The sequence below is a fragment of the Aegilops tauschii genome, chromosome 3 (assembly GCF_002575655.3).
Source record: "Aegilops tauschii subsp. strangulata cultivar AL8/78 chromosome 3, Aet v6.0, whole genome shotgun sequence".
Classification (NCBI taxonomy): Eukaryota; Viridiplantae; Streptophyta; class Magnoliopsida; order Poales; family Poaceae; genus Aegilops; species Aegilops tauschii.
The window spans coordinates 384,047,701-384,062,781 of NC_053037.3; the positions used below are offsets into that span (position 1 = coordinate 384,047,701).

At 48.1% G+C, this 15,081-nt stretch overlaps 2 protein-coding genes across 2 annotated transcripts; one reads left to right on the top strand and one right to left on the bottom strand.

The window, feature by feature from the left end:
* The first annotated feature begins 920 nt into the window (after window positions 1-920).
* On the top strand, window positions 921-4,843 carry LOC109745340 (aldehyde oxidase GLOX-like). Its single transcript, XM_020304455.3, has 3 exons — window positions 921-2,897; window positions 2,976-3,136; window positions 3,319-4,843. The coding sequence occupies exons 1-3, from the start codon at window positions 2,469-2,471 to the stop codon at window positions 4,484-4,486; spliced, it is 1,758 nt and encodes a 585-aa protein (XP_020160044.2). The 5' UTR covers window positions 921-2,468; the 3' UTR covers window positions 4,487-4,843.
* Window positions 4,844-11,692: 6,849 nt separating this feature from the next.
* On the bottom strand, window positions 11,693-12,746 carry LOC109745341 (protein CHLORORESPIRATORY REDUCTION 41, chloroplastic). Its single transcript, XM_020304456.4, has one exon. The coding sequence runs from the start codon at window positions 12,610-12,612 to the stop codon at window positions 11,911-11,913; it is 702 nt and encodes a 233-aa protein (XP_020160045.1). The 5' UTR covers window positions 12,613-12,746; the 3' UTR covers window positions 11,693-11,910.
* Window positions 12,747-15,081: the final 2,335 nt, after the last annotated feature.

The following is a 15,081-nucleotide window of genomic DNA, read 5'->3' on the forward strand; positions in this document are numbered from 1 at the left end:
CATATGTTCTTAGTCACCAAACAATTGAAATTCAACTTATTTTCAACAAAGTCTAAGTAAGAGCTCCACATACTCAATTATCATATAGTCTTCTATGATTGCTAGTAATCAAAGCATATTTTTAGAACAAAAGGCATCCGTCGAACACAGAGAAAGATAGGGGCTTAATGTTTTGCCTCTCAACTTATTTATCAAGAGATGGCAATAAAATCATGCCTACGATGGGTTATCTCTTAGTCTTATCTTCAATAACTAGAAATTTCTAAAAACATGATGAGACATAATTGTGCTAAGAGATCATCTCTTAAATAAGAGAAGATAATCATTTTCTTATGATTTCTCTCTCCTCCACCTCATTGTTTATCTTATGTGGCACTCCGAAGATAGCACCATTGTAGATGCTCTTAACATGTTAGTCAATTCCGGCCTTTCAAGGGATGATTAATCTCTAACGTTCTTATCTAGTTGTTTGATCAGTGAGTACAATATGAGCATATACATGCAATTTAAGTGCAAATTATAATATTCTCAAAGTTACACAACCATAATCATGTCCTAGTTTTTGAGGACCAGACTTTCCTGGTACTCACACATTTATTGAGGACTAGGCTCGGTGCGTAACCGAGATTAAAAATCCTAGTACTCATACTTAAAAGGTCGTATGCATCCCTAGTTGGTGCAGAGGCCGGGGAAGTGAAATTCTCCCCCAATTTTAGACACATCTCGTAGCTGAGCTCCTCCTCCCCCCCCCAACCCGTGGGCAGCGCCACCCCGCACCGGGGAAACCCCGTCGGCCGCCTCCAGTAGGCGCCAGCGGCCCCCACCTCCCGCCGCCGTCGCTAGGGGTGTCGCAGGCTAAGCCTACGCCCGTAGCGGCGGCGACGACAATCCTCCTAGGCCCGCAATTGGATCTAGGTGGCGGTGTTCTACTCCGGTCGAATCAAGGGCGGTGGCGCAGGCCGACGACGACCAGGGTCGGCATGCTGGAGCCGGCGATGGTGAGATCTCTGCGACGGCAGCTAGGGCGCCCGATCTGGGCCCAGATGGGCTTCAACGAGCCGCTCCACACGCAATCGTGCATCTTCGCTAATCCGGCTACGTCAAGCGGCGTCTTGGTTGGACCTGCAACACGAGGGCGTCGGGGGCTCTGGCCCTAGACGCGGCAGTGGTGGCCATCTCCTTCGCCGGAGGTGGTCGGCCTGACGCTAGATGGGCAGATCTCGAGATCCATCATCTAACTACGGTTGCGAGTCGGGAAGACATAGTTGCCGGTGAAAACTGAGCCGATGGCAGGTAATGGCGGCGTTCTGTGTCGTTACCTTGATGAAGGCATCGTCGTGTAACTATTGTCGATGCATTCGTGCTGCTCCGGGGGAAACCCTAGAATCTGGTTTTCCAGATCCGACGATGGCGGCACTGCAGTGTCGTTTCTTGCTTGGAGTCATCGTTTGTGGAGCAGCGCTGGAAGTCAGAGGCAGGAGGTGGAGTGGCTTCATCTTGCATGGAGCTTCGGTGGAGATGTCAAGTCATGCCTGGCCGACAGGTGTTACGCCGTGTCATGCCTGGTCGGCAGGTGCTACGCACGACAGATCTTTCAAAGACTTGAAGTTGTGTCGGCTGGTGGTACTTGGCGACATGCTGCTGAGGTGTACCGGTAGCGACCGCGACGTGCTCAGTAGTTCGCGCGCAGGGAGGTGGTGCTATTGGGCGCCGTGGTGGCGTCGACGGCAACTAGACCGGGCAAGGATGATGCGTCAGTACAGCTCTAAAGATGGAATGGTGGCAGTTGGCGGCGGCGGCCTCTAAGAGGGCGCCGGACCGGTGTGTGCCCCGTACCTGGTAAGTGGCTTGGTTGGGGTCTCAGGTCTTAGATGTTAGGCTTGATTGCGAGGTATGTGGTATTAGGCCCGGACTATGAGCATCCTTCCATCAACTGGATAGGAGTAGCGACAGATGTTGTCTAGATGGTGGCTTCAGACTTACTGCTGTATTTTTTTGTAAGATCTTTTGTGAATATCAATAAAGTGGCTGCATGCATTGCCCAGATGCAGAGGCCGGAGGTCTTCCTCCTTTTCTAAAATAAACAAATATGGAGAAAATATCTCTTTCTCGAACAATTGCGATAATCTTATAGTTGAACAAACAAATTACCACGTGCATATGAAAACATACTCTATCCATGATCTTAATCATGTCCCAGGCTCCCAGAATAAACCAAGCACGTGCAGTGCTGTATAGGTTCACCTGCGTAAAAGAGAAGCCCTCTGTTCTTTCCTGGTTTTGGCGCGAACCACGGCCACCGTTCAGAAATTTCTATATTTGAACGAGCGCTCCTCGTGCTTCTCCAATCTCCCAACCCAAACAAGGCACACCCGCTGTATAGAATTATAAGCTCGCGACGACACAATGGGCACAAAGGGAAGGGAGGGTGCACCATTCCATTCTCCACAAGATCGTAAGAAGGAAGAATGAGGGGCATCTTCTCTCTGACAATGGCGCCGCTCCTCCGCCCTGGCGCCCTCGCCGCGGCGCTACTCGCCCTCGCCGTCGTCGGGGTGGCGCAGGGCCAGCAGGTGGGACTCTTGAGGGTGCCGAACAGGTCCCCGCCCACCAAGGCAAACATGGACAGGGTGGTGCTCCCCGTGGACAATGCCGGGGGATTCGCCGGTTTGTGGAACATCCTGAGCGAGAACGCGGGCGTGTCCGCGATGCACCTGGCGGTGATGCGGCACGGCAAGGCCGTCATGTTCGACACGACCACGACGGGGCCGTCGCTCATGCAGCTGCCGGCAGGGAACTGCCGCGTCGACCCCCGGAGCGACCCGCCGGGCGGCATGGACTGCTCGGCGCACGCCGTGGAGTTCGATTACAACACTGGCGCGGTCCGGCCTCTCAAGGTTGGTTTGCTTGGCTGATTGTTCGCCGCGCCGATTTGCTTCTCGCGTGCATGCTGTTCATCGGGAGCGTGCCTGCAGATCTTAACCGATACGTGGTGCTCGTCGGGAGCGTTCGACGTGGACGGCATGCTGGTGCAAACGGGCGGCTACTTCGAAGGGGTGAAGGTTGTGAGACGCCTGAACCCACAAGGAAATGCCGACTGGGTCGAGTTCCCCAATACCTTGGCCGAAGGAAGATGGTACTCCTACGTACATAGTCTAGCTAGCTAATGAGTAGAGTCGTGCTTCATGATTTAGCTAGCTATATTAATCAACCAATTTTCATATGTGGAATTAAGTAATACTCTACTAATTGACAGTAGTATAACAGATATGATCAAGAAGGAATTTACAACTGGTTCTTGCATGCATGAGCTCGCAGGTACGCAACGCAGCAGGTGCTCCCGGACGGCCGCTTCATCGTGGTCGGCGGGCGGCGATCGTTCAGCTACGAGTTCGTCCCGGCCGCCGGCCAGTTGAACACCCAATTCACTCCCCTCCCGCTTCTTCAACAAACGACAGATGACGTGGAGAACAACCTGTACCCCTTCGTCCACCTCCTCCCGGAGGGGACCGTCTTCCTCTTCGCCAACGACCGCTCCATCGTTTTCGACCCCCAGAACGGGCAGGTCCTCCGCGAGCTCCCGAAGCTCAACGGCGGTGCACGGAACTACCCTGCCTCCGGCATGTCCGCTCTGCTTCCCCTCGATCTCCGCCGCGGTGAGAGGCTGAGCGCGGAGGTGATAGTGTGCGGCGGCGCCCCCAAAGAAGCCTTCAAGCTCGGCGAGGCCAACAAGTTCCCGCACGCGCTCCGGGACTGCGGGCGCATCAACCCGTCTAAGCCCGGGGCGCGGTGGGCGATCGACTTCATGCCAGTGGGCCGCGTGATGGGCGACATGCTCATACTGCCCACCGGAGACCTCCTGCTGCTCAACGGCGCCGCCCAGGGCTGCTCGGGGTGGGTTTTCGCCCGGGAACCGGTGCTGACCCCGCTTCTCTACTCTCCGCGGAAACGACGGGGCGCGCGGTTCCGCGCCCTGGCCGCGTCCAACATCCCACGCATGTACCACTCCAGCAGCGCCGTGCTGCCCGACGCCACCGTGCTCGTGGCCGGCGGCAACACCAACTCGGCCTACAACTTCTCTGGCGTCGACTTCCCGACGGAGGTGCGCGTCGAGCGGTACACCCCGCCGTACCTCGCCCCGGAGCTTGTCGCCACCAGGCCGGAGATCGACCTGGCGTCGGTCCCAGCGAACGGGGTGAAGTACGGGGACAAGCTCACGCTCAGGTTCACGTCGCGCGGGCCAGCCGTGACCGAGGCCGACATGAAGGTGACCATGTACGCGCCGCCGTTCACCACACACGGCTTCTCGCAGAATCAGCGGCTGCTGGTACTGCAGGTCACCGCGTTCAAGCCAGAAGGGAACAAGTACAAGATCACGGCCCAGACGCCGTCCAAGCCGACGCTCGCGCCGCCAGGCTACTACTTGGTGTTCGTTCTGGTCAAGGGGGTGCCGAGCAAAGCCGCTTGGGTGAAGATACACCCCTGATGAGCTGACTCTCCGGGTGCATGCATGCTGTTCAGATGGCGACTGGCACGACGATATGCCATAGAGTAACAGCATGCCCGCGGCCCGCCAAGCAAAAGATTTCCATGGGGCGTAGGCAGTCCACACCGCCCATATGGTCTCTCCAAATGTACTTTACTAGTGCACAAATATATATTTACACTAGAGACTTGGGTCGAAAAGGTTAATCGATCCAAACTGCAACTTTGTAGTGTGCTTAGTCTTGTAAAGCGGAAGAACGCAGAGTAAAAGTGTACGTGAAATCAATTCTTTTTGTTTTTGATTTCGTAACTCTTGTATTGGTTGTGGAGAGCAATATGAACAATTCTCCACTTATAACAGACATGGTGTCACTAGCATTCAAGTTCCATTTGTTTCTTTACTATACTCAGATTTTTCTTGCGCACATGCAGTACATAAACCCAAAACCTCAGAGATACCAGGCGGGGAATAAAAACACAACTTGACTTCTCCAACGAATGGGAACATTAGTCGGAATGGATTTTTAGGCCTTCGATTTGATTGGTGAAAAATGTGCCGTGCCGTACTATATCATAAAATATTCACAGTCGAATGAATTTTCTTGGCATATATTTTTGTGGCATATTGTACACATGTCAGTGCTTACATTGATGACCTAAGTTTCTCTGCCAAGCTTATATTCCCATGCGAGTGAGTAGCATTTCCAACATTCCTTTTGTCCTTTTTAATCTTTATCGATGGAATGCTTATATGCCCTATCCTCTATTACTAAATAGTTGTATAGAAATGCTAACTGGCAAACGTTCGCTAGGAAGGAACTCCCAGCGAACGCCCTCACAACGTTTGATTGAGATCTTTTGGTAGTTTTTTAAAAATAATGTCTTCCACGAAGGAATTCCCATGCTAGTCTAAAGAAACTGCCACCCCCTATAGCTAAAATTGCCATAGAAATCATTCGCAAATGCCATCTTCCCCAGCGAATATTCGCCAGCTATTGAAGTCCATAGATGTAACATATTAAACTACATCTTAAGATGAATCTAATTGCATATTTTTCTCCAAATACTAAAATAAGTTGTGACTTAAACACTCTCCAATGGCTAGGTTTATATGTCCCCTCTCTTCTGCCGATCCTCTACGAGAGTACAAAGTATCTAAACTATCAAAAATCCGACGCTAAGTAATCCGTGAAGACAACCCCCCCCCCCCCCCCCCCCAACATATCTTAATGGGACCGACCCATCTGGATCTTTTCACTTTGGTTTTCCGCTTTTTGGTTGTTTCATTTTCCAGATTTTTTTATTACCTTTCCCATTTTTATATTTTTGGTACCTTACTTTTTTATGTTTTCTTTAATCTTTTTCCCTTTTTAATTTACTTTTCCTGTGTTTATTTTTCACATTCCCCATTCTGTGTTTTACTTTTATTATTATTTTCACAGATCCATGCATATTTTTACTATTACTTTGAAATTTGTATTTCTTCATATATCCAAGATTGAATAATACATTAAGTTTCTTTTGATATATATGAACATTGACTCTTATGCTAATGAACAGTACTTTTATTATACATAAAAAATTCTTTTGAATATAAGAATATTTATATTTTCATACCAGGAACAATTTATGTGAATAAACAAATGTATCTTGTTTAATGGGCCATGATAAACACCGTCCATCTAAAGCTATCTTCGTGCGGCGCTGCATGGCCCATTAAACAACCTTAAATGCGTACTTTTCCTATCTGGCACCATAATATACAAAAGTAAGTGTGAATATATTTAAAATATGTTGTGAACTTTTTTTCAAATGCGTACTTTGCCGATAGCAAAATCAGTACTCCCTTCGTTTCAAAATATAGCGCTTCCTCTATTCCCGTGCTTCAATTTTGACCATAAATTTAACCAACGAGACCGACTGCGTCGGGAGAAAAAATTATATAATTGAAAACTTCTTTTGAATACGAATTCATTGGTATAACTTTTGCTCCCTTCACAGTCGGTCTTGTTGGTTAAATTTATGGTCAAAGTTGAACCTCGGAAGCGCGGGCGCACTATATTTTGGAATGGACGGAGTAGATGTTACCACGGGATATGATATTCAGTAGATTTTTATATGCGTGAACATTAATATTTTTTTCCTCTTCCTAAACCCAATAAATTTTTAAAACTTGTCAAATAGAAAATTCCATAACAATTGGCCCAACATGGGGCATTGCCTAGACCTTTAGCGATGTTACTCCTCATGTCTTGCGTCATCAGCTCCAAACAAGAGAGCGAGACACCTCAAATGCTCCCTGATGAATAGTAAAAACACAAAAAAGTGTAAAATGAATTTTTTTTAATGGCAACAAACATTGAAGATTTTTTACATGCGTGCATTTTTTTGAAGAAAAAACATGTCCAAATATTCTGGCCCAAAAAAGAATCGATGTCAAAAATACTATTTTGGAATGCATTTTCAAGCACTGATATTTTTTGTCCAGAGCATTGCGAACTCGTTTTCTCCTCATGAAACTATGTATGTATGTAAAACATTCAACAATGTTTAATTCGGAAAATTTCAGAATTTCTATTGTTATTCATTTTTCTTTTTCATGGGTCAAAGTGCATTTATGCTCAGGAGAAGAATGGTACTTTCACAATGAGAGCTCCTATTCAACCCATTATTTTTAGAATATCCCCTCTAACACGTGCTGGGTCGACAGCCCATGTTGCGCTTCTTTTTTCAGTTCCGGTATGTTCAGCCATTTCTTTATTTCGGTCGGATTTTCAATCGACTTTTTTATTTCAACCATTTTTTTACCATTCACAAATTTTTTCAAACATGAATTTAAAAAAATGTAATATAAAATGTTCATGAGTTAGAGCATAGCTCATGATTTGATTTAAAAATATATGAGTCTTATAGAGGTGTTCATGGATTTAAGAAAAAGTTTCATGCATTTTTTAAATGATAAAGAAAATTTATAAAATATTCATAAAAGTTGGAAAGTATTCTTTTATTAAAAATGGAAAATATAAGAAAAAGGTCAAAATGAATGGCATTTTTTTAGGAGCCGAAATAAATGGCAGAAACTTATTTACTCACTCGCTCGTGTCGCTCCCCGGGGCACGGCTCGGGCGATAACCTAGCTGCCACCCCCGTTCCTCCCCCTCCCTCGCTCTAGCTGTCGCCGCCGGAGGATGCCGACGGGCATAGCCCGCCCGACGGACGATGGCGGCGGGGCCCCTTCATCGCGCTTCGTGCGGCTTCAGCCCAGAATCGAGGCTTGCATCTGGTGGCGACTGCGTCTTGGCGACACAGGCAAGCTGGGGCGACGTCCTCGGGCTCAGCGGCGGCATTGTTCCTGCCTTTCCCCGGCTAGGGCGTGTGGGGCGGCGCTAAGGCCAGCCGTCGTCGATCTGGCGCCCGACGCCCGGATCTGGCGATAGAGGCGCTCCGGTGTGCTGTGATGGCGATGCTCTGGTGGTGCGGCTATGGGGGCGCGGGGAGTTCCTAGGGTCCCCTCCCTCAATCGGGGGAGTTGTGCTGGCGGCGGCAAGCTACAGCTCTTGGATGGCGGCGCAGCGGCGCCGCAATGGTGGAAGTCTTTGCTAGTGCCCGTGGATGTGTGGTGTGACAGCGAGCCATGGATCGAGGACGGCAGTGGGGCGGTGCCGCTCTGGGTGGCCCCAGTGTGTTCATTTCTGGCGCCGGGTTGTGGGCATCGGCTCGGCGACGCGAGGTGTCATCCTGCGGCTGGCTGCTATGGTTGGCGTGGTGGACGGCGGCCAGGAGCTTTGGCCCGGCGGGATTGGCTTGGCTTGGACGTGGGGACTACTTGGATGTTCGGGTGTGAGCGCGGCTGCTGTTCGTTGGCTCGTTCCGGGTAAAAACCTTGGGTTAGACCATGGTCGTGTTGGAATTATGCCCTAGAGGCTATAATATTTGTATTATTATATTTTCATATTCATAATTAAAGAGTTTATATTTTATGTTTTAACTGTTATGATTTTAGAATATGCGATTCAGTGGAAAACTCATATACACGCGTGGAACGGTTAAATAAAAAGATTCCTAGTCTTGCCTCTAGGACTAGCTCAAGTGTTGTTGGTGATCATGTTTTCCGGATATTAAGATATCCTTGAGTGTAAACGATAGTCCTAAAACAACATTGAGATTATGACGTTGGAAGAACGATCATATTGAATCGACCCAAACTTGTCTCTTATGAATTGAGTTTATATCGTTTGTAATCAATTGTAATAACATGGAGTGTTAATATATGATTTTTCTCCTTAAACCATGAGAGTATCATAGTCACTTCTTACTATATGTTGGACTATGGGGTTTCTCACTTGTAACACGGTGATCATAACGACAACTTACGGGCTCATCGAAAAGTGTTGACAAGGGACTAGATAGCTCGAGAGTGATATTTGCTCCTCCGACGATGCAGAGATATTCTTAGGGGCCTCTCAGTGTGAGGGCATCCATCATTGTCCGTCCTGACATAGGTGACTACGTCACGAGGATGCCAGAACACGACAACGAGAAAGAAGAACAAAACAGGTAACGAGGATAACGGTATAGTGAGCATGTGATGACTCGGGAGGATACCGATGCATCCCGGGTTTTGTGAAGTATCACGAAGCAAAGGGAACATCACATGATAACCAAAGTTTCAATAGAATGTCATTCTTGTGCTCATAAGGATAGATACAGACGTCCACGGTTCCGCTATCGGTCATTGAACAAACGGTTTCGTTCATGTCTATGAGTAACCTACGGGGTCACAAGCTTAAGGCAATCATGATCTGTAGAGTGTTAGTAGGACGGGAGTGATAATAATATATTTGTGGAATTGTTTCATAAATATTCGAAATAGTTTCGAGAGGATCTGGAAACGTTTCAGGGTCACCGAAAGGGTTTCGGAGAGTATCGGGTAATACCGATAAATAATATATAGGTGGAAAATGTTTTTGGGAAGGGTCTAATATTGACTAGAGGGCTTTTATATTAAATTTAATATCAACGGACCTTAAAAGGTTAAACCGGAGAAGGTAACTTGGGCCACAAGGGCCCAAGTGGAGGTGGTGCGGCCCCTTTCCAGAAGGGGAGGCCGAATCTACTAGGGGAGGACTCCAACTCCTCCCCCTAGGCCGGCGCACCAAGGTGGGGCCTTCCCTCCTTGGTGGCTTCCCTCTCCCTCCCCTCCAACTTATATATACTAGGGTTTTTTGCTCTATGGAGATACACAAGTTTTGGAGCCTCCTCTAGTTTTCTCTAGTTCTAGTTCTAGTTCTAGTTGATCCTAGTTGATCTAATTTGAGCTAGATATAGATCTTCTAATCCTCATAATTAGAAGCCAAGTGTGGTTCTAATGTCCTCCCTCTAATTCTCGGTGATGATTAGTTCCGGGCGGCGAAGCGTTGCCAGATCGTGAAGGCTGCACGCTTGCAACCAAGTAGAGAGGTCGTGCATTCGGTCTTAGATTTGAGGGACTGTTCGTGGACGGTTAGCGGGATCGTCCATCGACGGTTCAAGGGACTCCAAGTACGATCTACACCGACACGTTCTTCTTCCACCACAACTCAGTGACGATAACTATCGTGATACCAACTCGTAATGCATCTTCATATTGATCTTCGGTGTGCGTAGATGCAAATTTTTTGTTATCAAATACGTTTCCCAACAGGTCGATGCTGGCAGCGGCAGCGTCTTTGGACCTCGTCCCCCCCTGGAGTCGCCACTGTGGAACTCTGACCTCTCCCTTGCCCCAAATCCCTAGGTTCTCCAGGTGAAAATCTAGCTCCCGTTTGTCTGAAGCGTGCGATGGCGGTGTCTTCGTCGCCCCCCCCCCTCCCTTGGGGGCGTCTCTTTTGGAGAATGAGCCTGCGTGTGTTGCCTTTGCTTTTGTCGTGTTGTTAATTTGGTCTCATCGGCAACTTGGAGAACGTCGAGATGGTGCTCTTTAGTTTGCAGGTTGGATGTCGGGGTGGCAGCCCGGGGCTTCAGTGCAGCGGTGGCCCTATGTGATGGCGTTGCGGCTTTGCTCCGCGTTGGTGGCATTCCGGCGCTTCAAGGGTGGTGAGGTCTGTCATGGCTGTGGGTTTTTGTATGATTGTCCCTTCATCAATCATGTGGCCGGGGTTTCTTCATGCTTGTCCTTAATCAATGTGGTCGGCGTTTTCGCACAATTGACCCTTATTAATCGCGTGTGTGTGTCGGGTTTTTGCTCGATTATCCCCGATTAACTGGTCAATTCTCTTCTTCTTAATGAAATGCATGAGTCCCTGCCCCTCTCAAGGTGTTTTTAAAAAAATGGCAGAGCCACGCAGCAGGCGCTACTGCTCATCCCTCCAGAGTTCGGCCCGAGGCACCCTGTCTGCTATTGGCTGAACCCAATTACTAAGCCGGATAGGCCTAAGCTGCACACCCTTGGCGACACGCGCTTAATTATTGAATGTAATATAGCCAGGTCCGTATGGGCGCTATCTCAAGAGGAGTTGATTGAGCATATGTGCTAAAAGGGATCCTAACATCAAGAACTGGATTTTCTCAATGATCGAGATTACTCTCTCATGAGTAGTTCATTCGTTTGGTGGTGACTATTTGGGCTATTTGGATCGCTACGCGAAAAGCAATCCACAAGGAGATTTTCCAGAGTCCCTTGTCTACTCCTTGCTTTATTTCCTCTTATTAACTAAGCTATAGATCCTCGACAAGCCGGCGAGAGAGGACATCAGGACAGCTCGAACCAGACGAATGTACCGGGTGGCATCTCCTGACAATCTTACCCAGGTCAATGTTGATGCGGCCATGTCGAGGAACGATGATTTCAGTGCAGTGGGAGCCGTGTGCAGAGACCTTCTCGGCGCTTTTTGGGCGCCTTTGTTGTGTATTTCGAGGTATTACGGATCCAACAATTTTAGAGGCAATGGCAGTGAGAGAAGCACTAGCGCAGCCCGAGGATGTTTATGTTCATAGAATTCTCATGGCCTCTGATTGCAATATTGTGGTGGACGGCATCAAACGAGGAAGTGCAATAGTCTTTCCCTCTGTGATGTCGTTCATGAATATAGGAGCTTGAATGTCGAGGCAAAGTACAGCTAGCCTCAGAAAAGATGGTGCCACCTGCCACGTCTCGTCATCTGTAACACAAATCTTCTGCAGAGGGATCGTGGACCCGATCAGGCCATGACACTACTACCATAGACTGCTCGAGTCTGTGACCGTGTTGTCTGCCTTCTCACAGAATGACACACAACGGCGTACAGTTGACCGGTGCAGAACATTCAGATTTGCTGCAGCTTGAGTAGACTGACCTCATTGCACCACTTGATAACAAAATTTCTACGTGTTGGATGGATGCACCGCATTAAGTGCTAGCAGTATACTTAGACGTGATTACACCCGTCCCTAAGCGCGCGTGCACGGTCACAGCGAGAGCGCGACGAGGATGGCCTGGCGGCACCGCGCGCGCGCCGTCTCGACGCGCTCCTTGACGGTCTCCTCCTTGACGGCGGCTTTGACCATCTCCACGTCCATCTCCACCAGCCGCAGCACGCGGAAGAGCTCCGTCGCCACGCGCTCGTCCACGCCGCCCTCGGCCATCAGGATCTCCGCCTCCTCCCGGGCGCGCTCCGTCACCACGCCCGCCACCGTGCCCAGCAGCGCGCCCGACCCGTACCGCCCGCGCTCCATCAGCCCCTCCAGCTTCTCCAGAAAGTCGGCGATGGCCCACCCCTTGGGCTTCTCCAGGGGGAGATTCTTGGTGCGCTTCCACCCGATCTCGTAGTTGGGCGGCTCCTCCTGCGTCAGCGCCGTCCGGCGGAGGCGGCCGTCCGTCGAGATGGCCGACGGCACGCGCCGGACCACCGAGAAGGAGGTGGTCGCAGTCGCCGACGGCGGGGTCTCGTCGTCGGGGATGCGGTGGGGGTTGGCGTCGGCCTCGTCGGGAGTGGGTTCTTGCTCCTGGTTGTCCTCTACCTCTTGCTGGGCAGGCTTAGGGGTGGAGGTGGTCGGTTTGGGCGCCGCGGTGCAGCGTACGGCGGTGATGGGGGCGATAGGGACTTGTGGTTTGGGGGTGGAGAGGAAAGGTTTGGGAGGGAGGAGAGGGCGGAGGAAGGAGGCGGCCATGGCGGATGAGGCGTGGTGGGAAATGGTGAAGCGAATGGCTGTGCCGTTTTTACGTGATAGATAGGTTTGGAGATAAGCTTACAAATGCGCTCTGTCGCCGCGCGAGAACAGAGAAGAGACATCAGACTCGAGCTGGATCGAATCGATATTTGTGGGAACAGGATTAAATCAGGAAAAAGTCTTCCAATCTACGCTGCGCCACATAGTGTGCATTTCGTAGGAAGAGCAAAGCCCCAGCGACACAGTGAGCCGGCCCATCTGAGCCAAGCGTACAGTAGACCTCTAATCTGGTTTTGTGAACATTCTAGAAGATTCCGCCTGCGTTTGTTTGGTTTTCTTCATCTTTGTCTTTCTCTTTATTCTCTTTCAGGTTTTTTCTTGGTTTCATATATTTTTTCTTTTTTTCAGATTCTTTTTCTTTTCTCCTTTATTTCCAAATTGTGAACTTTTTTAAAATTCATGAATATTTTTCAAATTCATGAAGTTTTTTCAAATCCATGAACATTTTTAAAATTTGCCTTTTTTTCAAATTCATGAACTTTCTATAAATTGTTGAAAATTTTCAACTTCCCAAACATTTTTAAATTTTGTGAACATTTGTTAAATCCACAAACATTTTTCAGATTCATGAACTTTTTCAAATTTACAAAAAAAAAAATCAAATTTGTGAAATTTCCAAATTCATGATTTTGTTTTTGAATTTTCCAAATTTGTGAACGCTTTTCAAATTCATTTTTTTTCAAATTTGTGATTTTTTCCAAATTCATGATTTTTTCTCAAATCCACGAATTTCCTTTTTCAAATTTGTGAACTTTTTTGGAATTCAGAAACTTTTTCCAAATCTGCAAACCTTTTTATTAATCCATGAGCATTTTTAAAGTATGTGTTTTTCAGTCTGTAAACAACGGGAAGCCTGTTTTCCCCCTCAAACCATCACTAGTTTTTTCTGAACTAACAACAAGCGAGCGAGCGAGCAGATCGGTCTAGCAATCAAGCGAGCCCGAGCCGATCTAGCGTTCAAATGACCGTGGTCTAGCAATCAAGAGAGCGAGCGGTCAAGGGGTGCTTAATGGGCGCCCAACCGAGCGTTCGCATGAGCGCTCACGCGCAAAACCAGCAATGTAGGAGTTGAGGAGGAGGTCTCTCTAATCTACCGACTAATCACAAGCCTTGTTCGACCGTCTTGTGCAGGCGATAGGTGCCCCATGGGCCAACACACTACTTTTCCTTTTGCGTTAGGGTGGTCACAATGGAAGCTAGTATCATACTCTAGTATCATGCATATGATATTAGTGTATGATACTACCTCCAGAGTGTATAGTATCACAGTTTGATATCATAGTGACCTCATTTGTTGTTATGCATGACACATACTAATACATCATTTCATATGATGCACTATCATATTATGATACTCAATTTCCTCATTTAATTGTATGTCATCTCAGCAAAATGTCTAGTTGATATGCATGATACTACCTATGGTACTCTCATTGTACTTCCTTGCCCGCATTTGCTCCTCCATTGTGACACATTGCAAATGTTGTTGTCTCATGCCTGTTGATGCAAAGCTGCACCCTACCGTTGCAACCTAGCCAGTGCTTGTAACCGGTGCTCGGTGTTGCAGGGCCCACCACAAGCCTCACGCTCCTCGCTACTGATGCTTCATGCCCTTCGGTGCCTAGACACACCACACTATTGCAAAGGAGGCCCAGTGTTGCAAGGGCGTAAGGCCGAGCCCCACTTGTCGGCAGCGCTCAACGCTGCATGGTCGATCCAGGAGCAATTGTGGGGTTGGCCATGAGGTTTCGGGGATCCACTGTGAAACTAAAACATGGGGCCCTTTAACACAAAAATCAACATATGTATATAGATGATATTCCAAAAAATCAAGTGCATACACCGACTCGTTCGAGGGATCGTTGACCGACAATTCGAGGAACTTCAAGTACGAACTACAGCGACTCATCTTCTTCCACTGCAACTCGGAGTTGGTAACGATCTGACCCAAACCATTTTTTGCATCTTCATAGTGTTTGGTTGATCGTAGGGCAAAAAAAATATTTACTACTATGTTTCCCAACCGTATGTATTCCACTGTACTAGCCACTGTGGTAGCCCCTTTGCACGTATAAAAGGAGGTCCATTACTATGTAGAAAAGGGTGCCAACCTTCAGCATTTGAGCACATGATACGTCTCCAACGTATTTATAATTTTTTATTATTTCATGCTATTATATTATCATTTTTGTATACTTTGTATGCCATTTTATATTATTTTTCTGGACTAACGTATTAATTTAGTGCCCATCGTCAGTTCCTATTTTTTGCATGTTGTTAGTTTCGTAGAAAAACTATACCTACAGAAGTCCAAACACGATGAAATTTTACGATGATTTTTCTGGACAATAAGATAAACTAGAAGTTTCGGGGGAGGATGAGAAGACCCATGAGGGCCCCACAAGCCAG

Bases quoted from the DNA above. Each gene is read 5' to 3' on its own strand.
- LOC109745340 (XM_020304455.3), top strand. From the start codon at position 2,469: ATGAGGGGCATCTTCTCTCTGACAATGGCGCCGCTCCTCCGCCCTGGC. The intron at 2,898-2,975 runs GTTGGTTTGCTT...GCGTGCCTGCAG, and splicing joins GCGCGGTCCGGCCTCTCAAG to ATCTTAACCGATACGTGGTG. The intron at 3,137-3,318 runs GTACTCCTACGT...ATGAGCTCGCAG, and splicing joins ACCTTGGCCGAAGGAAGATG to GTACGCAACGCAGCAGGTGC.
- LOC109745341 (XM_020304456.4), bottom strand. From the start codon at position 12,612: ATGGCCGCCTCCTTCCTCCGCCCTCTCCTCCCTCCCAAACCTTTCCTC.